We start from the raw sequence: 22,274 nt of genomic DNA, 5'->3' as shown, positions 1-22,274 counted from the left end.
AGTGTATTTATTTTTAAATTTTATGTCAAACAATATTGCAGAAGTATAGGGTTCGAAATGCAAATTTGTTTAATTTTAGTACAGTTTTTATTTAACACCCTATGTATAAGTGTATTTTTGCTATTAATAATTTTACATTAATACAGGGTTCCAGGTGTAAATTCGTTTATTTTTGTTAGATTTTTCATTTAAGATCCTGTATTTATTTTTAATTTCAGTTCAAACAATATTCAGAAATATAGGGTTCGAAATGCAAATTTGTTTAATTTTTAGTACAGTTTTTATTTAAAACCCTATGTATAAGTGTATTTATTTTTAAATTTTAGGTCAAACAATATTGCAGAAGTATAGGGTTCGAAATGCAAATTTGTTTAATTTTAGTACAGTTTTTATTTAACACCCTATGTATAAGTGTATTTTTGCTATGAATAATTTTACATAAATACAAGGCTCCAGGTGTAAATTCGTTTATTTTTGGTACATTTTTCATTTGACCCCTGTATTTATTTTTAATTTTAGGTCAAACAATATTGCAGAAGTATAGGGTTCGAAATGCAAATTTGTTTAATTTTAGTACAGTTTTTGTTTAACACCCTATATTGAATTTTCAGTTTAAATAATATTGCAGAAATACAGAGTCCTAAATATAAATATATTTAGATTTAGTAAAGTTTTCATTGAACCCCCGATATTTATGTGAATTATCAGATAAATTGTATTTACAGGGTAGTAAATGAAAATGTCTAGATTTGGTAAAATTTTTATTTAACACCCTATGGATTAGTGTAATTTTGTTTTGAATGATATCGAAGAAATAAAGGGTGCTAAATGTAAATCAGTGAAGTTTTCATTTAACACCACATATTATTTTAATTTTCAGTAATATTTCAGAATACATTTGATTATCGTCGTCCTCTCCTCCCTCGTTACGGGGATAGGCAGAAGTTATTTATACGCATAAAACTTTGAACAAAATCCTCGGCTCCTATGTAAGGTCCGCCCCACGAAAATGGTACGCCATGGTCGTTGGATATCTAAGTGTGCCGATCTTTACATTGTCAAGTGTACTTTGTGATCATCTTGAACGAGTTTGGAGACCCAAAAGCCCTAATTAATTAAAGCAGGTTTAATGTAATACTCTATACATGTTACTACTCTCTCTATATAGTTGCAAGTTCTACCCTACTACTACTCATTTTATCAAATTCTAAAAGTGCCTCTCCAAACTTTTATCTGCGTTAGTTAACCTTTTTGTAATTTTAATTTATTAATTTTTAACTTGCCTTTACATTATTATTTTTTTAAAAATATTTATGATCTCTGAAATGTAAGTGACAAAGATTGAGACGAAAAAAAATGTAAGACAAAATAGTTTTATAATAGTAATATCGTTATATTAAAATCTAATAAAATTAAAAAGATACTTTGGTTTTTTTATATTAAAATTAGTGTGCGTTATGTAGTTACAAATAGTAGAACTAAAAAGGTGGTTTAGGTTATACTAACGGAAGTTCATAAAACACACTGAATTTTGTCCTAATTGTATGTTCCCCAAGTTATTATTTTAGAAATCCAAATAGTAATCCAACGGCTCCCACTGTTTCGCTGTTCCGAATCTCGATGTTGACCGAGATCCGGATCCGAAACGGAGGAAAAATAACCCCGACTTTGGTAGGCTCTCCACTGCAAAGAAGCCGCATTCTCTTCTCCTGGTTCGTCTCTCTCTCTCTCTCTCTCTCTCTCTCAAATATTTTCTAGGGTTTTAGCTGGATCTCTCTTACCCATTGAGGCACTTCCTCTTCTCTCTTTTGTACTCTTCTTCTTGACATTGTTGACCATTGTCTTGACCCATCTGTTCCTCTGCGCGACTTCCTCACCCGATCTCTTCTCTTCATTGGATTTTACCCCCAACCCAAATCACGATTTCTTCAAAATCGCAATTTCCTGAAGCCAAGTCGCCATCTTGATCCATCTCTTGCTCTGATTTCTATCCGATCTCCCTTTTTCGCATAAAATTTGACCTTTTCTTTTAACCTTTTTATTCGATTTGTTTTATTAGGAAGTGGAAAGGAATAATTTGAAGATGGCGAAGACTACGAACGACGCTCAGCTCCTTATTCAATCTCTGCGTAAGGCTTATGCTGCCACGCCAACCAATCTCAAGGTATAATTTTGTATGGTCTCCATTTGTGAATATGTTTAATATGCTTTGCTTTCTTTTTTGTGGGGTTAATTAGTAGATCGGGAATCTGATGAGTGTTTTCTTTCTTTGCTTGTAAACGTAACTGCAGATTATAGACCTTTATGTGGTTTTCGCAGTTGCTACAGCTGTGATTCAGGTATCTATGGATGGCCTTTCCTATCTTTCTTTTTACTTCTTGAAATTTATGTAATTTGTGTCTAACTAATTGATTGTCTCAAGCATATATGTTTTGATGATCAGTGAATCTTGATTTGACCCTTTTGTTGGATATGTGTAAAATGGTAGTGCAATTGGTAGGTACCTGGGAAACAGAGAAATTGTCTTCTTCCTTTTTTTTCTCCTTTCCAATTTGAGTGTTTTATAGAGGATCTACCAATATATGCATTTACTAAGATCATCCAAGAAATATATTTTAGCAAGACCATCTGAGTTTGCAGTTGAGAGTTTTATAGAGGGTCTACCGCGCTACCTATATATTCATTTGCAAATTTAATAGGAGCGTCATCCAAGATATATCTTTTACCAAGACCATCCAAATTTGCAGTTTTAGACTATTTAATAAACTGCAGATGAGGCTCACTAAATCTGTTAAGTCTCACTAAATTTGCTGAAACTCACACTAAAGGAAATTGCCCATAGGCCCCCAATGTTGAGTGTAGCACTTCTGTTTTGACGAAAAGGGGAGGAAATGAAAGAGAGAGAGATCACGGTTGAACCTAGTCTTCACCGTCACACCACACCTTGATTCCGGCAATATGGTCCAGGGCAGAACATGACCTACTTTACAATGGAACAGGTTTATCTCAGCTCAGTCATCATTTTGCAAAAGGTTGGACTGGATCCAACCAAAACATATCCAGATTAGCAAATCCAAATCCCTTGTTATCCTAGATAGCTAGGATTATCTTCCAAATCAAGAGAGAGGTTTGGAGTTTGGAGGAGAAAGGAAGAAAGTCTAGTAAGAGGGCAGTGGGCGGTGAAATAGAGTAGTACTGTGCTTCAATGGATTATTTCAGTATCCAAAGATCTCATGGGCCTTCATTTCCGTTGGCTGAATATTGCCATCCGCTAGATCAATTTCACATTGACACACACCGTGCCAGCCATACAAGCCGCAATGCCATTGGCAATGCAATCCTGTGTTTCTATATCATATTGAGTATGTAGTGATTGAGTCTCATTTGTCACTCAAGTTTTTATTTTCTAGTAGTTGTTCCCCTCTCATGAATACCATGCCCTATATTCTGTTTTAATCTTCATGTGAGCTCACAAATATTTGCATGTAAATATGTGTTCTCTTCCTTTCCTCTACCCAAACCCAATATGTCCTTTCTCGTCTGCCAAACAACTTTTAGATTTCTAGTAGCCTTCCGCCCAACCTCTCTCTCCCAAGCTGGTTTATGGAACCATATTATCTGAACTGCTTACTCATTTTTCTCTTGCCCCTTTCTTGTCAAATCTTGACACAAATTTGAATTACATCGGATTACACAATTACGAGCTTCATTCCATCCTCTGTAGCAGATTAATTTTCCTATATCCTCCTGATGTGGTGCATGATGATTCAACCAGTAAGATGGGTTTAAAACTGGTAAAAGTTGAACCTGATTTCTTGTCTGTCGCTTAAATTGCAATTTGCTTGCATAAAGCAGTTGAGAATTATTCAGAATCTTCTGTGAGACTCATGTAGGCAATTATAGGCAGGGGGTTTTGTAAGATGAATTGTTTCTAGAACTTTCATTGTGCTTCCTTTTGTTTTCTCATGGCCGAGTTATAGGATTTTGTATTTGAAGTTGAAACTCAAGGCCATGTTAATCTGGCAACTTCCATGTGGTAAGTGCTACCATGCTAATTTGGTTAGTCAAGAGTTCAGAAATTAAGGACCATATAGTTGATCTGCAACGGATCTCATTGTGCAAAGTAGATTCTGAGAAACTCCATCTTATAAGCATTATGCTTCATACCAAGTCATGAGTTATTTGATTAAAAAAGTAATATCAACTGCAAGTTCTTAATGACAAATATTTTCCTTTTTGGTGCAACAGGTGGTCTACATGGGAATAGTTGGATCATTTCCTTTCAACTCTTTCCTTTCAGGTGTACTCTCTTGCATAGGGACAGCAGTACTTGCAGGTAGGAATTTCTTCTCATCCTTGTTGAAGTTCTTGTTATTGTTCTTGGATTACTGGATGACTCTAGTCTTCTTTCTGCAGTTTGTCTCCGCATTCAAGTCAACAAAGAAAACAAGGAATTCAAGGTATGTATAACTTTTAAGACAAACCATCTGTCTTCTCATGTCAAAATATCTATGCAGGTTGATCATTGATGCTATGATTTTTTTTTTGCAGGATCTACCACCAGAACGTGCCTTTGCAGATTTTGTTCTCTGCAACTTGGTGCTCCATCTGGTGATCATGAATTTCCTTGGATAGATATAACCTTGCCGTATGAATTCCCGGCCATACTTTTGTATGAGCTATACGGATGAAGAGCGACTCTCATGAAGTGCCATTAGTCTAATTAAGGTTACTTGCTGATATTTTTGAGTACCCAGAGAGGAAGGATGAGAAAAATTGAACTGAACTTACCATGTTCATTTGTGATTCACTGTTGACTTTTATCTATTAAATGGAACTACAAAATGTTCTGCAGTAATTCCAATTGCAAGTTCTTAATTCATTCATGACAATTTGTGATTTTTCTGGAGGCTTTTGTTTAATTTGTAATAATAGACTTTAGTTTGCATGGCATACATTTGTAATAATCATTTGTGATTCTTCTTAGTTTCTATTTTATTTATGGTGTTGTAGGTTGTTATAAGTAAATATCAATTGCAAACTCAAGTTGCCGGATTCATAGTTCGACAGACTAATTGATAGTTAGTTCTATTCTCTTACATACTGCAGATGTGAGTCTGGTAGTTATTACTGAAGTAATGACATAACATTTTAGGAGGTGTTGATCTGCACTCAATAACATAACATAACATAACATAACGTTTCTAATGTATAATTCGAAACTGACTCTACCTTATTTGTCAACCTTTTTAAGAGATGGGCAAAAGCCAAATCAGTCTGTTACCTCTATTATATATGATATCAACATTTTGAGGTACTATTCTTTTGGCAGTTGTAAAAATATAAGAAGGACGTCCTATATAATAATTAGCATGAAGAACTTGAAAAAGGTTTGGACTCGCTGCTTGCAAATATTTTTGAGACCTATTATATTATATTATGTTGGACTTGGAAGCACGAATCCTAATTCCTCCCCACCAATTGTGTCGTTGGGAACACGGACAGCTCTTTTGCGACTCTAACTATGCTCCTCCTATTATTAGAGGTGTGCAGCTGTGTGTGTACTTTATGCCAAAAGCAGTTGGTCCTTTTAATATACAGAAGGACAGAAGTTAGCAAAAGATTTGGATTGAATCAAATTCGTTACTATTAGTATTAGTCAACATATTCAACCCGTTATGTTAGGCCCGTTATCCCACTTCTCTATTTTCCCCTCTAATTTTAACCCTCAGCTCCCGCTCCCCAGTCCCTACCACCACCGCCATGGCCGACGAGTCCGCTCCTCAGCCGATGCCGGAGTCACCTGCCACGGTGGCTCCACCGCCAAAGGAGGAAGTGCCACCGCCCTCCCCCTCCTCCTCGGAGTCGGAGGCGCTCCGCCTCCTCTCCCTCGCAGAATCCAAGCTCCGATCGTCCTCCCTTGCCTCCGCTCTCAAGCACGCGAAGCGCGCGGCGCGCCTCTACCCCTCCGTTGCCAGGGCCTCCCAGATGGTCACCGCCCTCAAGATCCTCCGCGCCTCCCCCTCCGACCACTACGCCGTCCTCCGCCTCCCTCCCTTCTCTCCCTTCTCCTCCATCCGTCGCCAGTACAAGTCCCTTTCCCTTGCCCTCCACCCCGACAAGTCCTCCTCCTCCGTTGCCGCCGAGGAGGCCTTCAAGCGTGTCGCCGACTCCTTCCGCTTCCTGTCCGACCGCTCCCTCAAGCGCGACCTCGACCTCCGCCTCCGCCGCAACTCCAGCCCCACCTTCTGGACCGCCTGTGCCACGTGCCGCCTCCTCCACGAGTTCGACCGCAGGTACGTCGGCTACCGCCTCGTCTGCCCTAGTTGCTCCAAGAGCTTCCTCGCCGTCGAGGTTCCCACCCCTCCTGGTGACGATGACAAATTGGATAGCGACAGGGCTAGCGCTAGGGTTAGGGTTACTACTAGGTTGCGATCTAGTTCTCGGCCGAGGATCTCGCGGTTTACCAAGAAAGCCCGGCCGAGTCGGCCGGAGAAGACTCTGGCTCAGATGCAGTTGGAGCTTATAAAAGTGAAGGATAAGGGGAAGGAGAAGGAGAAGGAGAAGGAGAAGGGTAAAGATAAGGTTTTGCTTCGTGTGAAGGAGGAGGAGAAAGAAGTTGATGATGACTTGGGACTAATGGCGGTGGAGGACTCAGATTTCTACGACTTTGACAAGGATCGGACGGAGAAGAGCTTTAAGAAAGGGCAGGTGTGGGCGATTTATGATGATGATGACGGAATGCCCCGGCATTATGGTTTGATCGAAGAGGTGTTTTCTACAAGTCCCTTTAGGGTGAGGATGAGCTGGTTGGATATTCAGAACCAGGGGGATGAGTCTGTGCTGCTGTTAGAGAATTCGGGATTGCACATTTCATGTGGGCGGTTCAAGGTCGGAAGAAAGGTTGATGTTGATTCGGTGAATATGTTCTCTCATTTGGTTGAGTGCGAGAGGGCGGCAAGGGATCTGTACAGGATCTACCCGAAGAAGGGGTCGGTTTGGGCGTTATACGGGGAGCAAAGTGTAGGGGGAGCAGAGGAGGGGAGGCATTATGACATTGTTGTATTCCTCACGAGTTACAGCGAGATGCATGGATTGAGCATGGGGTATCTTGAGAAGGTGGAAGGGTACAAGACTATATTTAAGAGGCAGGCAATCGGTTGCCATGCTATTAGGTGGCTTGAGAAAGATGATGTTAGGCTCTTCTCACATCAGATTCCTGCGAGGAAGCTTTCTGAAACAGAGGGAATGAATCTGCCAAGAGAGTCCTGGGAGCTTGATCCAGCTTCACTTCCTCCAGCACTGCTTTCTATTGCATGGGATAGATAGTGGCTACTTTACTCTTCTTGGGTTCTTGAGAGGGAAAGGAGAAAGTGTTGTTTGTAGCAGGCGAGATTTTCAGGCTCTATCTGAGCTGATGATAAGGTTTTGTATTGCTGACTTTCTGTATTTGCTAGCAAACTATAGCAGATTAGCAGATCTTTGGGACATATGCATGGTTTTTGACCTTTAAATTGGTAAGCTTATTCCTGTATCGATCTAGATTCTTTTGTAGAATATGAGTGTTATTTAGTTCCTCATTATCGCTCATTCCTCAGTATTTTAGGGCTCTTGCTCCTCATAGAGAGACATCTTTCCTGCATTGCTGATTTTGGCTAGTATGGCTATAAAAGGATGTGATTTTTTAAGTCAATTTGCTTAAGTCCAGTGTTATGGTCAACTAAGGTGAATGCAGACTCATTTCCTGCTTGATTGCCGAGATAACTATTTATCAACTAAGGGTTTTACTAAGATCAGTTTCTTTCTACACAAAATTGCTGACATTTGGAGTCGTCAGTCTGACAGTTCATACTCCTTATTGATAATCGATAACCTTTTCAGTCACCAAGTTTAATTAATTTTAAAGCTAAAACTTGGAAAAGTGTCGAAAATTGTCAAATATTTTTTTTTTCTGGCTAATCTTTTGGCCAAGTGATGTGCTGACAGATTATTCTAATATAGGCCTACAATGAAAGTCGAACCTCATATTTGAAAGGTGTGAGAGAAGAATGCTTATATTAGTTAACAATCAAACCTTAGATGTCAACCTTGTCATCTGAAGAGTTTTTCTTTTCTTTTCCCTCTGTTTTTCCTCAAACTAAAAGAGAGTATTTCAGATGCAATTTAGTAGTGTTTTCATGCCCTTTGGAACATACTATGTCTACAAGCACTTCAAATTTGGAAACTTTGCCAACATGTAAGGAATGGAAAGCTCATCAATGTAAAATAATTGTTACTAATGTTATTAGCATTAGACAGAACTTTGCTTCCAAGTGCATATTTTGTGTTAGGTCATGGCATTAATTGATTAAATGAAAAAAACTTTGATCAGCTGAGGCTCTAGAAGTGAAGGAACAAAGATTAACTGGTAGGATGCCTCCCTTCTCAGCAAAGAGTGACATGGGAATTTAGATTCTGGACCTCAAGTGAGGAACCAGGAAGGACAACATAGAGATTTCATCAATGACCATAAAAATTATCATCCCATCATGCTGTACTTGCAATGATTGATGTGCTAATGACTGGTATGTAAGAATTAATTGCGTGCAGATCTTCCAGATTATGTCCACCAATTATGCGCAGGAGTGGTTCTTAGATAAAATGATATAATTTCTTGTGCTTATGCAACTATTTTTAGATAATATACAATTATCGTAATAGCAAGATAAAATAGTCAGTAGTCAGTGTAGGGTTATGATCCACCGGCCACTGCACACCTTCTCTGTTGTGATATCTCCAATGACTTTCACCTTACCTACTTGTATCTCAGTAGCACTCGGTGCCATATCTACTTGAAGAGAGGCCAATTGTTACTATTATTTAACTTAGTATAGCATATAATTCTTGTAACCCACTGGCTTGAAGAACTCCCTCCACTTCCATTTTTTGTTGACCATATCAAAAGTTGTTACTTCCTAAATTTAATTGTATTCTATCTACTCTTATTTGGTTGGGGGGTTTGAGAATACTAGGGAAAAGAATGAAGTTAATAGGCAGCTACTCAGCTGCCCTTGAACAACATTTTCTTGATCGTGGAGTTATTCTAGCGAATGCTGCACTTCTCATCTCAGGTATAGTTTTCAAAGCTTTCTTGTCCAACCGTGATTTAGACCTTTTCCCTTTATCTGTAAAGCTATAGTGGACATGGGTCCCTTGAAAGTTTATTTAGTTCTGGATTTACTCCATAAAGTTTGTCACGTTAACCCTGCAGAATAATATACACTTTCAATCTTTTATAGGAAGGCTGGTGGAGAATTATTTGACATGGATTATTGAAATAAATGAGTCCGAAACAGATACGAGGTATGCCACTAAAGGTAGTCGAGACTTGGATTGTCATCATCATGTTAAATGGAGGTTGTGTGACTTAAATTGAAGTTTTAAAAAAAAATGCTGGAATCAAGATGTCATGCATATAATAAATATGTTGGAAGATAATCATACATAGAAAAGGTCACAGAAAGGATATAAGGCAGATATTCCTAAGAGTTTTCTTTCAAAAAACTCTCTAATAAGAAGCTTGGTAGTAAATTCAGAATTTTGTTACCGAGAAGATCAGGAAAGATACTATTGTGGCATATAATCCTCTGAATTGGAGAATAGTAGAAGATGACAGTTGAGGATTGTCTTCAGATGCTCCTGGTGGTGGACTTATGGCAGGAGCCATGCCTGGGAGGTGTGAAGAAGGTGGAGGTTGAATCGGAGCCGGCAATGGCTGCAACGCTGTAGGTGGTGCTGGATGAAAGCAGGTGGGCTGGATAGCTCTTGCGGGCATTACTCTCCTTAGAACTCCATGTATTCCATGGCACCTGAATGAGTCTCCTGCAGTGCAGATATCTGGGCTTACTAGATGGACATTATTGCAGAAAAACCTTTTCCTGCCTTTGTTAGTTATTCTGATCATATAGTTTGACTGATATGCAGGAAGAAGCGTTCCATTTGGAAGACGTTTAATATCGTCAAAGAGCAAAGGCGAAGGGATTGAATGCCTAAGTAAGAACTCCATCACTTGGTTCTCAGGGATGGAGGTTCTTGACAGCATCCTATCACTGGGCATCAGGAAAGTGGTGTTTGGTGGAATTTTCTCTTCCACCATATTGATCAGCATTACAAAAGTGAAATAGTTCGCCTGCTGCATCTCCTGCATTGCCATGACAATGTCGCTGCTACTTGATGGAGCCTCGGGGATAGCTGATGCTGATATGCTGAGAGCCATTAGGAAGACTGCAATCAGGTAAGATTCGTAAGAAGCCATGGAGCTTCTTATGGTGTGCTTGACCTCAATCTTGAGTCATGCTTATATGCATCCACCTGATTGGATGCAACTTGCAGAATGGAGTTGCACACGTCTATGCTGTCTCAACTACTTTCTTCACGCCTTAAGCACTGTCGAACTTAATCTCACCAGAGTTTGTAGTTGAGCTGAAACTTGGTAATGATATGCTTAAAATTCCTGACAATATTCTAATATTTCTAATATCATGCACATAGTCTAACTGGCTCATTTGTTCATGCAGGTTTTTACTCCAGTTTGCAAGGCCCCCCAGGTGAGCCTTCCATTTCTACTTGCTGCTTTTAGGAAGGAACTTATGAATCTTGATTTCTTGTTCTTTTTTTTTCTTATGGTTGCGAATTTGTCTGGGGGTAATCAAATCCTCACTATGTTGCAATTTCTGTGGTACCTAAAAGAGCCGGTAGAACTGCAACTGGAAGTTGGCCATTTCTTTCATGATTTTTCCTGGCCATCTCCATGAAATATTACAGATTAACCAAAAGTGTTCACCAACACTAGGTGGTTCAAGAGTTTTTCTATTAACAGCTGGAATTGGTTCTTTTTATTGTCATCTACAGATGTACACATTGCATTTTTTTTCTTAATCTAAGAGGAAAATTAGAATACCAGATTCTTCTTTTTAACATCTTTATTTCTTTTGTTCGGAAAAGTGTCATCTTTTGACATCCGCGATTCAATTTACGAGTCCCAAGTTTCTTCAGCTAAGATCAAGTTTGGTTGAAATAAATATTCTGCAATTCAGTGCCTTGTTACCATGAATTTCCACATTTACATTATGCCAGTTATAAATTTGGTTATGGTTGAGTCAGTCCTCTTGCAGAGACGAGCCCAGAATAGAGGGAAGAGACTCCCATTGGTATGGCAGAAGAAAGGAGTCTCATAGGTGCCACATAAAGAGGGCATTAGAAGGGCTTTGAAACCCCTTCTCTAGCCAAAAGCTCTCCAGAATTGATCCTATTGAGGACGACCAACCAGAGAAAGGAGAAAGATCCTAACTTTTAACCGGCAATGATGACTTGCCAACATGAGCTGTAAGAGTTTGTACCATATAGGAATTTAAATCTACTGATCACCTAAAAAGCATGATGCAAAGGATGAGCCACAATCTTGCATCCATTCAACAGCATGGCAAGCTGAGACTAATCCAAAGTTTTGCCCATGGCTGGCATATCCAAATCTTTTGTTCAGTGCACATCTTCTATTTCACCTTTTGATCATGGAGAATAATAACATCTAACACACTATAAAAGTGGAAACTTGCTTGTGCTTGAAACCTTTGTACAAATGCAGGTAATAAGTAAAAGGCTATAGCGTCCAGATACGTGATCATTTTTTTATTTTTTGCCTTTATTTTTTGATCTGATATTATCACACAAAGGCCTCAGAATACGGAATTGCAGCAATACTACATCTCCATCTGGTTGGAATACCCAACAGAGTCAACAGACATTTTGAGTTCTCAACCCGAGGAATCCAACCATAGCCTAGGGAAGTTGATATCAGTTGACTTAATGTCAGATAACAGGTTCAAGGAGAAAAGTTTTGATACCTGGCATAACGTAAGGTGTCAACATTGCCACAACTTAAACGGTGCCAATCACTATATTCTTGCATTACGATGCATCTAATGCCAAGCCCTAAACAGAAAAATAAAAACTAACAATTAATTAAGTAACGGAAATAAAAGTTAAAAGAGGCAATTCAGAATTTAACCTAAGTATAAATTGGGTAGTAGGATATGACTTGTAACTGTATAACTAATTTAGATATATGTATACATACATATAGCAGGAGGCCTCTTCTAACTGGGAGAGAAAAAAAAAAAGAAAAAAAAAAGGCTGCAATTAAACCCTGCAAGGTTGCAATAGATGTGCAGGTGAAGGCAATAGCTTCAATATTTAACAAAAGAACAACGAATCCACTTTGATAGCGTTCTTAAATTACAAAACCAAACGAGTTGGATCATCCATCTACAAGTAACTGGTACATTTAAACAGAGCATGATCAAATGTACTCCCACTATATTAAAACTTTTCACCTCAATTGGTTGCTTTCAGTAACTAAAAAGCATTGTCTTCAACCGACACCCATTTACCAAACTATTCCATGAATCAATCAAAACTAGAGTGATTCAAGGGAATGTGAAGGAACCACCAATCTGGGAATTTGCGGATGGGGGGTTAATTGCAACCCAAAGCAGTGAAATGGTGATGGCAATAAGCCCAGACCACACAAAGACAATCGTTGGTGTTCTTCCTCTTCTCCCCATCAGCCCCTTTGCAAATGGATAAAGATGAGCCAAGACCCAGAAGCTGAAGAAAACGCCACCCAACAGCTTGCTCCACTGTGGCAGCACACTGTATATGGTTCGGCTGATGCCGACAGCGATGGCTATCAGATTCACCATCATGATGGTGATAGGTGGGATCATCAGCGAAGTCCACTTGACAATGTAAAGATCAGCAAACTCATCGTCTACATCATCACCTGCCGATTTTGAAGTGAGGGTGAACGAGATCTCAATCCCAGCAATCACCTTCAGCAATCCCTGAAGCACGGCGGCTAGATGGGCACTAGTTCCCCCAATTAGCCAAAACTGCTCGTTTCGCCACCATTCTTCCAAATTAATCCCTGACCATTTGACCTCAAGCACTGCCAGCATGGAGAGTGTCAAGGTGATAATGAGGAGGTATGTGAGAAAGGTCACATTGAGGGTCTGCACGATAAATTGCCCAGAGAAGAGAGAGAGTGCTGGGAGGAAGCAGTAGACAATTAGGAAGATAGAGGTAAATGGGTAAATTCCGACATTAAGATATGCAATCCTCTGTAAGAACTTAAGCTTTGGGCTTGCAAGGAGGGCATTATTACGGGAGAAGAAGATTTCTACTGAGCCTGTTGCCCAACGGAGTACCTGGTGAAGTCGATCTGTGAGGTTGATGGGTGCTGTTCCACGGAAGGCATCACGCTTTGTAACACAGTAAACAGACTTCCATCCCCTGTTGTGCATTCTGTAGCCTGTGACAACATCCTCAGTTACAGACCCATAAATCCACCCGACACGCTGTCCCCATTCTGTCTTGTCTTCGTACCAGCACGATATAACACTGATGGCCTCAGCAACTGTTGATGCATCAAGAAGGTCACGAGGGATGGTGAGGGCACCAGGCGCACGTCCATTCTTAACCGCAGGGTGATCAGCAAGAGGTCGACCTTGGTACTCAGCAACTGGAATTGAGTCAACAAGAATGCTTGAATTGCCAAACTTTTTCGGAAATGTTGAGAGGTTCATCTCCTCTTCATCAGAGTCTCCCATTCGAAGAGCCCGAGTCTCCTCAGAAGCAACGGCTGAAGTTTTTTTGCGCCTTTGGGGAAAGCAGCAGCTGCAACATCCAGTCTGGTGATCTTTAGAACGGGGAGGATCGAAGCCATAGAGAGCAACCCGACGGAAGAGGCAACCAGTACCCACATATACAGGCCCCTGGATACCATCTAGAGCTCGCATGTTACCATCAAAGAAAACCGTATTGTGGTTGGCATAGCGGTCAGATGGATCGATACCCTCAAACCGCTGAGGAAACTGCACATAGCAGATGCGGTCACCACCGCGGTCCATCATGAAGCATATGCCCTCACGGAAAGCCTGTGAATTGTAGACATAATGGTCACAGTCAAGGTTGAGGATGAAGGGGCCATTTGACATGATGGCAGAGGCACGGACAAGGGCATTCATGGCACCAGCCTTCTTGTTGTGGTCATAGCTCGGGCGCTTCTCTCGTGACACGTAAACCAACATTGGCAAACGGATGTCAACATCTGTGAAGTCAATTGGGCCGTCTTCATCGTTGTTGCCATACAAGGGTTCATCACTGGGAGGTTTCAACATTACCTACAACAAAACATATGAAAGAGATCATGCAAGTGTTTTTCTTTTCTAGCATCATATATTTGAGACAGGTGTTATAATTTGTGTCATTACAGTATTAGGAATAATGATGCAATTTAGGCTCTATATTACAAAATGGAACATTTTTGTAGCACTTAGGGGAAAAGGGTTCAAATATCTGACTCAAAATTCACAGGATGATGCTCCTTGGTTTCATGTCCCTAACAATCTGGTATCATTTTTCACAAGTACTTGCAGAAATTAGAAGGCTAATCCCAGCTAAACAACGGTTCCTTAAAATTAGAAAGTCTAGTCATTATCACTATTATAATAACAATAATAATAATAATAATAATGATAATAATTAATAATAACAATAATAATATAATAATGGAGAGTACCGCAATGTAAAAACACACCTCTACCAAATTCAAAAGAATCTACTTTGGAAAATCAAACAGAATATATGCAAGATATACCTGAATGATTCCAGCATGGTCACCTCGAGAATGTTCAGAGGAAGGACTGATCCAAGTGCCCGGCCAATGGGTACCATCAGCCATCCAAGTTGCTTTCGGAATTTTCACACTTTCCACTGGATCATCACCAGCAGTTTCTCGCTGCCGCTTCATAGCCTTGATCTCTTCACGAGCATGGTATGCATCAGATCGTCGACGGATTGAATCGGGCAACCCATTGATTCGAACCTTGAATTCATCGTACTCTCTCTTCACCCGTCTCCGGTCCTTGACAAAATCTGACCGAACCTTGTTCTTATAAGGATCCTTCTTCAAATTGAAGTAGCTCTCTGGATTTCTAGGCTCAATATTATGCTTACGGCAGAAGGGCACCCATAAATTAGCAAAACTGGCAGCTTCGGCCATTGCTTCAAAGGTTAGAAGAGCACCCCCATCATCTGAAACATAAGAAGCAAGTTTCTCGACAGGGTAATCAACTGCAAGGATGGAAAGGATAGTGTTTGCTGTGACCAATGGCGGTTCTTTTTCTGGATCAGCAGTGGAAACAAACACATCAATGCCTGGAAGATCAGATTTTCCAGTAGGGTTGTTTTCAAACTTCTCTTTGAGGACTGAAAGATCAGTGGCTCGGTTGACAGGGCACAGCTTTGGGAGCTGGTCCAGGAGCCAAGAGAAAGTAAACCACAATTCACAGACAACAGACATTCCCCATAGCCATATTGCATCCTCATTTTTGTGTTTCACTCTCCATGCAAGAAATAGACTAAGGGCAACCATGCGAATAAGTATAAGTAGCCTACAAAACAAAAATAATGAAATTATAATAAAGAAAGAGAGAAAGGTTGTGTGCAGGGATACAAGAGTCTCTAAGAAAGTAAACAACAATGCATACAGAAGATCACAAATCAGCAAATATGTGCACTTTGCATTATTTTTGAAAGAAACTATATTTCACTATATCGACACTAAAAATATAAAAAAGGTTCACACTTGTAAGTTTGAACAGGTTCTCCAAGGGTAAGTGGAATAACCTGCCAGGTTTTACTAACGCGCAACAACAATGAAGGATCTCATAATGGTAACTGGCAAACGAAGATCTAATGATGAGTATCAAATTTGTGTGGACAGGTCAGATTAGGATATCAATCCATTGAGCCCTACAACGAACCAGGATCTAAGAAAGAAATTAATCCTCTGTGCCTAGAAACAAATGTATGTCGGCCCACAAACACATGAACTTGTAGAGTACATGGAGTGCCAGAAAAACCTTCACAAGATCCTTAACTGAATTTATTTATCTATAGCAGCACAATGAGCTGTCTTACGGTCTTACCTATATGGGCTCAGGACAGCAGAAGGGATCTTCAGCTTGCGGGTAAGCGGCCTCCATGGCTTGCTTGACAGTTCCGTAGGTTGCCCATTTCCTCCATTGCCACCATCTCCTCCGTTCTCTTTAGGCCAGATGGCATTCCCATAGCCATAAGTTCCCTTTGTCTCGAATAGCCATCGGTTATGATCCCAATCACCCGTCTGACTCCGGGTCATCTTCTGTGACCTCATCAGAGAAAGCCTCCTTTCCATCCTAGACACCCCGGGTGGTGGAGGAGGTAAAGGCAGCGGTCGCCCAGAGCCAGCATTATTCACCACCTCCTCCAATTCTGTAGCTTTGTACGGCTCCTTGCAACCTGGGCAGACACCGCCACCAGCCTGAACAGCATCATTGAAACATTCTGCGCAGATCTTGAAGTCACACTCGCAGGGGAGGATATCAATCCCACGCTCGTCGGTCATGACCTTGGAGTCGCATCCTTGGATTGCACAAGATGACCCCTTGGCACCAGCCATCTGGGGATGATTCGCCTCTGAATCTATCACCTTATCCATCAAATGAGCACGAGTGACGCTGTTGAAGCCGCCTGTGAAGAGGGAATTCGATACATACTGCTCCTCGACCTTGGCTGTGATGGATGGATCCACGCCCATCTCCATCGGCTGGTTATCTGGTGTGGCGGGGATCTGCACATGGTAATCAAGAAACTCTTGCGATAACTCGCCACTCCCTAACTCACTATCGAGGTCATCTTGGGAGTAGCGAACATACCGGCCGGACTGGGTCCGGCGGGCGAACTTCACTGTGGGAGCCGGAGGGCCTGCCGGTGGCCTCCCACCAACCTGAAGTGGGTCAGCCCCCGACGAAGAAATGCGAGCTGATCGGCTGTTCCTGAGAAAGCTGTTGGAAGCCATGACACTAGCTACTCCACCTTCTTCTACCTCACTGGATCTACAATACCCAAGAGTAGAACACCTCAAACAACAAACAAAGGGAGAAAGGAAAAAAAAAAGGATGGCAACGGATCGCCCAGAAGAGGAGAAGTGCTAAAATATTAAACTAATATGGGTAGTGGATCACCTCAAAATCACAGCAAAACACGAGAATTTGAGATATGCGAAGCGGGTGGATTACAAACATCAAAAAGAGCTTAAAGGTAGCTTAAAAATGCGAACTTTTAAAACATTATCTCAAAGGAAGCAAGCGATGTTGCTTAAGAACAATAGATCGCCAAGAAATCAAGCTACTTCAACTCGGAATACTTCAATCGAAGAGACCCAGAAGAGGAAATGGTTTTAAATAATGGATTCTTACCATCCCAATACCAACTCTCCAATGAGTTGGAAGCGCAAGAGACAGCTACAAAGATCCAGCTCTCGATCAAATGCGCGTTCTTAGACTACAACTGGATCAAAGATACGGAAAAGACTTCTGGGTATGGTAAAGGGAAGTTGAGAACGGTAGAGTTGGGGAACAGTCCAACAGTACTACTATAAGCAACATGGAGGCATTTCTTTATTGGAGAAAACCGAGTACATGGGGAGTGTCTCAAATAAAGTTGGCTTTTTGACAAGGGGAAGAGAAAAAGATGAGCTCCAATACCCAGCGAGGAGAATTTTTCTTTTCCTTTTTTTTCCTAGGATTAGACTTAGGGTTTCCTGAGAGCAAAGAAGGAACTCAGGAAGGATCGAAGATGGAAGGAGCTTAAAATGGAAATGGAGTTCTTTTTTTTTTCCTCTTCGTTTTTTTCCTTTTCGTGCATAATAGCGCGAGAGGAGGCGGAGATGATGGAGCGTGCTATGGATCGGCTGTATATATTCGAACAGCAAACACTCTCTGGGGACCGGCTGCATGAGGATTTCGTACAGAAATAAGTTGTAGGAATTTACCACAACATTAACGTGGTGAAATCTAATAGGCTGTAGCTATTTCGAACACGCGTACCTGCAACGGCTAATTTGGCGGGGACCACATTCTTGGCTTTATCAAACAAACAAAAAAAACCTAGGTTTACATAAAGTTTTTTGAAGGATAATTTTTATACACACTGTTTAAATATAAATTAGGTATATTATTATTTAATTATAAATTATAATAATTACTCTAAATAAGTTTATGTAATAATTTGAGTTTGATCAATTATATTTAAAGAACGTGCATAATTTTATTGTATTTTTTATCTGTGATAAAAAGTTTTTGCATATCGAATTAAAATATAACAAAATATAGAGATCTAATTTATACGAACCAAACGACGCGTTAGTGTTGTTTTATTACATGGATGGTCGTAATTGCTACGATTAGAGGAGGAGCAGGATAATAATAATAATAATAATAATAATAATAATAATAATAATAAGCACCGACGCGACGGTGAGGAAGCCGGTGATGGGCCCAGCGTCCGCGGTGGAGCACGCGCCGCACATGCGTCGCCGCGTAATTTCGAATCATTCCCATGATAGCTTGTACCTTTTTGCCTCCTATTTTTAATACAAGATTGGGAGGAATGCTTGTTAATTTACACCTGAAATTATGATATGAATTAATTAATTCTCGGAAACGTAGTAGTTGGGGTTTTTCTTGCTTAAGAACGCAACGGTGATGGAGTATAGTCATAGGTTCTATTTAGTCATACTCGGTCGGTCACCGCCCGAAGCTTCCCGGGATAAAGAAATAGCATATGTAACATAGTTTGTGTCTCCAGTTTTATTCTAAATATTTTTTTATTAATGAAGGATTTAAATATTTTCAACCTGCTACTTGATAGATTATTATTGGCTTCACAAAGAGCTCTATCAAGATAAACTAATGCCTATATATATATATATATATATATATATATATATATTATTTTATTTTATTTTAATTTTTTTACAGATTAATAGTGAGTTACTAAGTAGGGGCCTGGCCTTTGGGCCGGATGAGAACCTAAGTTTGGCCCAGTGCAGACCAACTTCTATACACGTAAAAACCCAAAACCCCACCTTGTTTTGGTTGCCCATGACCGTCCCCAACGATTCCCCACCACCGTCTCCATCTCTCCTCCGCCTCCTCCGTTACCGCGTCCGCTCCTTCCCCGCCGTCCTCCAAGCCCACGCCCACCTCCTCTCCTCCGGCCTCCTCCTTTCCTCACCCGTATCCTCCGCCCTCCTCCTCCGCTCCTCCGCCGCCTACTCACCTCTCCCTCACACCCTCCTCCTCTTCCGCCACCTCCCATTCTCTTCCTCGCTCCCTCTCTTTTCTCTCAACTGCCTCCTCCATCACCTCTCCCATCTCGCTCCCCACCTCTCTCTCCTCTTCTTCTCCTCCCTCCTCTCCTCCTCCCCTTCCTTTTTCCCCAACCGCTTCTCCTTCCCCCCTCTCCTCCGCTCCTCCGCTACACTCCTCTCCGGCCAGCAATGTCACGCTCAGGCCCTCTGCCGCGGCCTCGATGCCGCCCTCCACGTCCGCAACGCCCTCCTCCACTTCTATGCCCGCTTCGGCCGCCTCGGATCCGCCCAGTACCTGTTCGACGAAATGCCTCACCGGGACGTCGTCTCCTGGAATTCCATCGTCGACGCGTACGTTCTCTCCGACGACTTGGACACCGCCTTCCAAATGTTCGACCGAATGCCGAGGAGAAATGTGGTTTCTTGGAACGTCATGATTAGCGGGTATGTCAAGAAAGGGAGCCCGGAGCAGGCGTTGGAGATGGTTAGGGAGATGGTGGGGCAGGGAAGGTTGAAGGGAAGCGCAACGACAATGGTGAGTGCAGTCACGGCATGTGCGAGGTTGGGGAGGATGAATTCGGGGAGGGAGGTGCATGGGTTCTTCTTGAGGAACTTTGCAGAGGACAATTTGGTGTTTTGGACGGCGTTGGTGGATATGTATGGGAAATGCCGGAGGGTGGACGTTGCGACGAATGTTTTTGGTGGGATTCGATACAAGAATTTGGTTTGTTGGAACGCGATGATTGTAGGGCAGTGTGTTTATGGTGATCCAAAGGAGGGGCTCTGGTTGTTCCAAGAAATGGTGGGAAGATGTGAGTTTGAGACTTCCCTTCTCTTTCTTTTTTATTTGTTCAACGTTGTATTGATATCAATTTAACACTTGCTCTTTGGTTTTCTGCCAGGTGATAGTTATGATGATGGAGGACAAGAAGCTAACACGCAGATAGAACCACAGTCAAGGATCATACCCGATGAAGTAACTTTCGTTGGGGTCCTCTGCGCTTGTGCCCGTGCAGGTCTCTTAGCTGCGGGGAGGAGATATTTTGACCAAATGACTAGCTTGTATAAGCTCAAGCCGACGTTTGCTCATTATTGGTGCATGGCTAACCTTTATGGAGGTCTCGGACTTCTACAAGAGGCAGAAGAAGTGTTGAGGAGCATGCCTGCGGATACAGAATCATTGGCAGTGGGTGGCTTGCTTGGATTATGCCGGTTCCGAGGAGAGTTGGAGCTGGGTGAACAGATGGCAAAGAGACTAATTGAGTTGGAACCTAATAATGGTTCTTACTATGCTTTGTTGTGCAGTGTGTATGTCGCAGCTGGTAAATGGGATGATGCTCAGAAGGTGAAGTTTATGATGAAGGAAAAATGTGAAAGATTTAGGCCTGGTCATAGACTTGTACATTTGAACGAGATTGTTCACAACTTTAAAGTTGGAGACCGTTCCAAACCGGGATCACAACAGATTAACAGGATATTGGAAGACTTGGCCCTGAGGTTAAGTCTAGCAAACGGTAAGGAGACTCAGAAGGGAAGTGACTTGCAGTAGTTTGCAACTTTGCATGATTATTGAGGATTGTTTTGGTCTGACATATTCCCAGAAGGAAGCATTGGGGATTTTGCCAAGTGGCAGATGATGAAGGAAAATATGGGCGAGTTGAACTTGTAAGTTTCAGTAAAGATTGTGCACATATTTAACTTTGCAGTTTGTTCGCAACCAGAATCCTAGGAGATTTACATGACATTAGTAAACTTGCTCATGATGTTGAGGTTGGCAAATGGCAAGGAGAATCAGAAGATATGTGCCTTGCAGTAGTTCGGTATGCTTGTTTAGGATTATTTTGGTCGTACATCTTCCCAGCAGGTAGCAGTGGGTTTTTGCCGAGTTACCAATGCTACCCTATCAAAGAATTCAGATGCGGATTTGTTTATTTGTTATGGTCGATGCAAATGCCTACATGGCATAGAGTGGAATATAATAATCCAAAAAAATTCAGAAACAAGTTTTGTATATTGTATAAATATTTCAAAATTATCAGCTTCTAGTCAAGCAGCGTCTTGCACATTTTACTAAGTTGCCAGTAAGTTAATATGAAATGTTTCTGGAGATTTAGTGAAGAAACAAGAGAAGCTTTTTTTCAGAATGAAGGCAATCTTCTTATGGTGGCAAGGTTCTCATCCAGGTTAAGGAATGTGCTGCTTTGAGGAACTGCTAAACATGAGTATGATCAATTTAAAATGGCGGTTCTTAGAGATGGTGTAAATCATCAAAAAAAAAATTCTATCCGGAGTAAAGCTGGAGACAGTTCATTGTCCTTATTAGATGAAATGTGTTGCCATATGATTCTAGGTTGCCAGCTGAGGTTAACAGATGCAATTCTCCTGTTATAGGTTTCTTTGCTGGCTTCTTGGTCGTATTCATGATACTAAAAGAAAATGGAACTTTTGTCAGAACGAAGACTTGAAGAACACCTTGAAATGCTAATGTTTTTCCTCTGTGGCGGCTCGGAGGAACTGCTAAACTAGGAGGCCCCTCTTTGGGTGGACTTAGCCAAAAAAATGAACAATACTTTGATATATAAGTAACATTTCTTAGAGATGAATGGTGTAAATCATCGAGTTTTATATTTGTTCAGACTAAAGCAAAGTAACATGCATTGTACTTGTTAACTGAAATGTTTTTGCCACCAGATTCTTGGTTGGCAACTGAAACTAATGAGATGAAATTTTCCTGCTACATGTTCACTTCCAGGTTCACTCTCTGATTCATGAGTGATAAACACTTTGTTGTGATTACCACATTCTCTAATTTCATTCTTGTCTGTATGACTAAACTAGATTAGCTGTTAATAAGAAAACATTTTAGCAAGGAGAATCAGTGTTCTTTCCTTGAATTGGCATTGGGAGACCAACTGCTTTTGGTCAATGGGATCATTGAGATGAAGCATTCGGTGAATGGAAATTATATCAGATGTCAACGGTAGAAAGGATATGGTACTAGGAGAATATAAAGAAAATTGCTAATCTGAGATTTGTAAAA

The 22,274-nt window shown here is 41.0% G+C and overlaps 4 protein-coding genes across 7 annotated transcripts; 3 read left to right on the top strand and 1 right to left on the bottom strand.

Annotated features, from left to right (window-relative positions):
• Positions 1 to 1,666: 1,666 nt before the first annotated feature.
• On the top strand, positions 1,667 to 4,858 carry LOC140789946 (dolichyl-diphosphooligosaccharide--protein glycosyltransferase subunit DAD1). Of its 3 annotated transcripts, none has more exons than XM_073139869.1 (6): positions 1,667 to 1,712; positions 2,060 to 2,164; positions 2,292 to 2,339; positions 4,249 to 4,336; positions 4,417 to 4,460; positions 4,552 to 4,858. In XM_073139869.1, exons 2-6 carry the CDS (start codon positions 2,084 to 2,086, stop codon positions 4,633 to 4,635), a joined length of 345 nt encoding a protein of 114 aa, XP_072995970.1. In that variant the 5' UTR covers positions 1,667 to 1,712; positions 2,060 to 2,083; the 3' UTR covers positions 4,636 to 4,858. The 3 variants fall into 3 exon arrangements, with proteins under 3 accessions (XP_072995970.1, XP_072995972.1, XP_072995973.1); XM_073139871.1 differs by lacking the exon at positions 1,667 to 1,712 and adding an exon at positions 1,718 to 1,789; XM_073139872.1 differs by lacking the exon at positions 1,667 to 1,712 and adding an exon at positions 1,780 to 1,954.
• Positions 4,859 to 5,642: 784 nt separating this feature from the next.
• Positions 5,643 to 7,580, top strand: LOC140789948 (uncharacterized). The gene has a single exon (XM_073139874.1). It carries the CDS (start codon positions 5,764 to 5,766, stop codon positions 7,327 to 7,329), a length of 1,566 nt encoding a protein of 521 aa, XP_072995975.1. The 5' UTR covers positions 5,643 to 5,763; the 3' UTR covers positions 7,330 to 7,580.
• A 4,650-nt stretch (positions 7,581 to 12,230) lies between these two features.
• On the bottom strand, positions 12,231 to 17,704 carry LOC140789254 (cellulose synthase-like protein D2). Of its 2 annotated transcripts, none has more exons than XM_073138880.1 (4): positions 17,340 to 17,704; positions 16,029 to 16,976; positions 14,696 to 15,491; positions 12,231 to 14,219 (listed from the first exon to the last, which is right to left on the bottom strand). In XM_073138880.1, exons 2-4 carry the CDS (start codon positions 16,937 to 16,939, stop codon positions 12,465 to 12,467), a joined length of 3,462 nt encoding a protein of 1,153 aa, XP_072994981.1. In that variant the 5' UTR covers positions 16,940 to 16,976; positions 17,340 to 17,704; the 3' UTR covers positions 12,231 to 12,464. The 2 variants fall into 2 exon arrangements, with proteins under 2 accessions (XP_072994981.1, XP_072994982.1); XM_073138881.1 differs by lacking the exon at positions 17,340 to 17,704 and adding an exon at positions 17,106 to 17,294.
• A 1,314-nt stretch (positions 17,705 to 19,018) lies between these two features.
• Positions 19,019 to 21,971, top strand: LOC140788117 (pentatricopeptide repeat-containing protein At3g51320-like). The gene is made up of 2 exons (XM_073137247.1): positions 19,019 to 20,046; positions 20,137 to 21,971. Exons 1-2 carry the CDS (start codon positions 19,026 to 19,028, stop codon positions 20,781 to 20,783), a joined length of 1,668 nt encoding a protein of 555 aa, XP_072993348.1. The 5' UTR covers positions 19,019 to 19,025; the 3' UTR covers positions 20,784 to 21,971.
• The last annotated feature ends 303 nt before the right edge of the window (positions 21,972 to 22,274 follow it).

The sequence above is a fragment of the Typha latifolia genome, chromosome 5 (genome assembly GCF_019914945.1).
Source record: "Typha latifolia isolate L0001 chromosome 5, TyphaL0001v2, whole genome shotgun sequence".
In the NCBI taxonomy this organism is placed as follows: domain Eukaryota; kingdom Viridiplantae; phylum Streptophyta; class Magnoliopsida; order Poales; family Typhaceae; genus Typha; species Typha latifolia.
The sequence above is the reverse complement of the archived record's forward strand: the minus strand, read 5'-3'. Positions and strand labels throughout refer to the sequence as shown.

What these genes read in the sequence shown, in the direction of transcription:
- LOC140789948 (XM_073139874.1), top strand. Translation starts at nt 5,764, where the DNA reads ATGGCCGACGAGTCCGCTCCTCAGCCGATGCCGGAGTCACCTGCCACG.
- LOC140789254 (XM_073138880.1), bottom strand. Translation starts at nt 16,939, where the DNA reads ATGGCTTCCAACAGCTTTCTCAGGAACAGCCGATCAGCTCGCATTTCT. An exon ending in GCTGTCCTGAGCCCATATAG is followed by an intron (nt 15,492 to 16,028) that starts GTAAGACCGTAA and finishes TTTGTTTTGTAG; the next exon opens with GCTACTTATACTTATTCGCA. An exon ending in ACCATGCTGGAATCATTCAG is followed by an intron (nt 14,220 to 14,695) that starts GTATATCTTGCA and finishes GTTTTGTTGTAG; the next exon opens with GTAATGTTGAAACCTCCCAG.
- LOC140789946 (XM_073139869.1), top strand. Translation starts at nt 2,084, where the DNA reads ATGGCGAAGACTACGAACGACGCTCAGCTCCTTATTCAATCTCTGCGT. An exon ending in CCACGCCAACCAATCTCAAG is followed by an intron (nt 2,165 to 2,291) that starts GTATAATTTTGT and finishes ACGTAACTGCAG; the next exon opens with ATTATAGACCTTTATGTGGT. An exon ending in TTGCTACAGCTGTGATTCAG is followed by an intron (nt 2,340 to 4,248) that starts GTATCTATGGAT and finishes TTGGTGCAACAG; the next exon opens with GTGGTCTACATGGGAATAGT.
- LOC140788117 (XM_073137247.1), top strand. Translation starts at nt 19,026, where the DNA reads ATGACCGTCCCCAACGATTCCCCACCACCGTCTCCATCTCTCCTCCGC. An exon ending in CCAAGAAATGGTGGGAAGAT is followed by an intron (nt 20,047 to 20,136) that starts GTGAGTTTGAGA and finishes GTTTTCTGCCAG; the next exon opens with GTGATAGTTATGATGATGGA.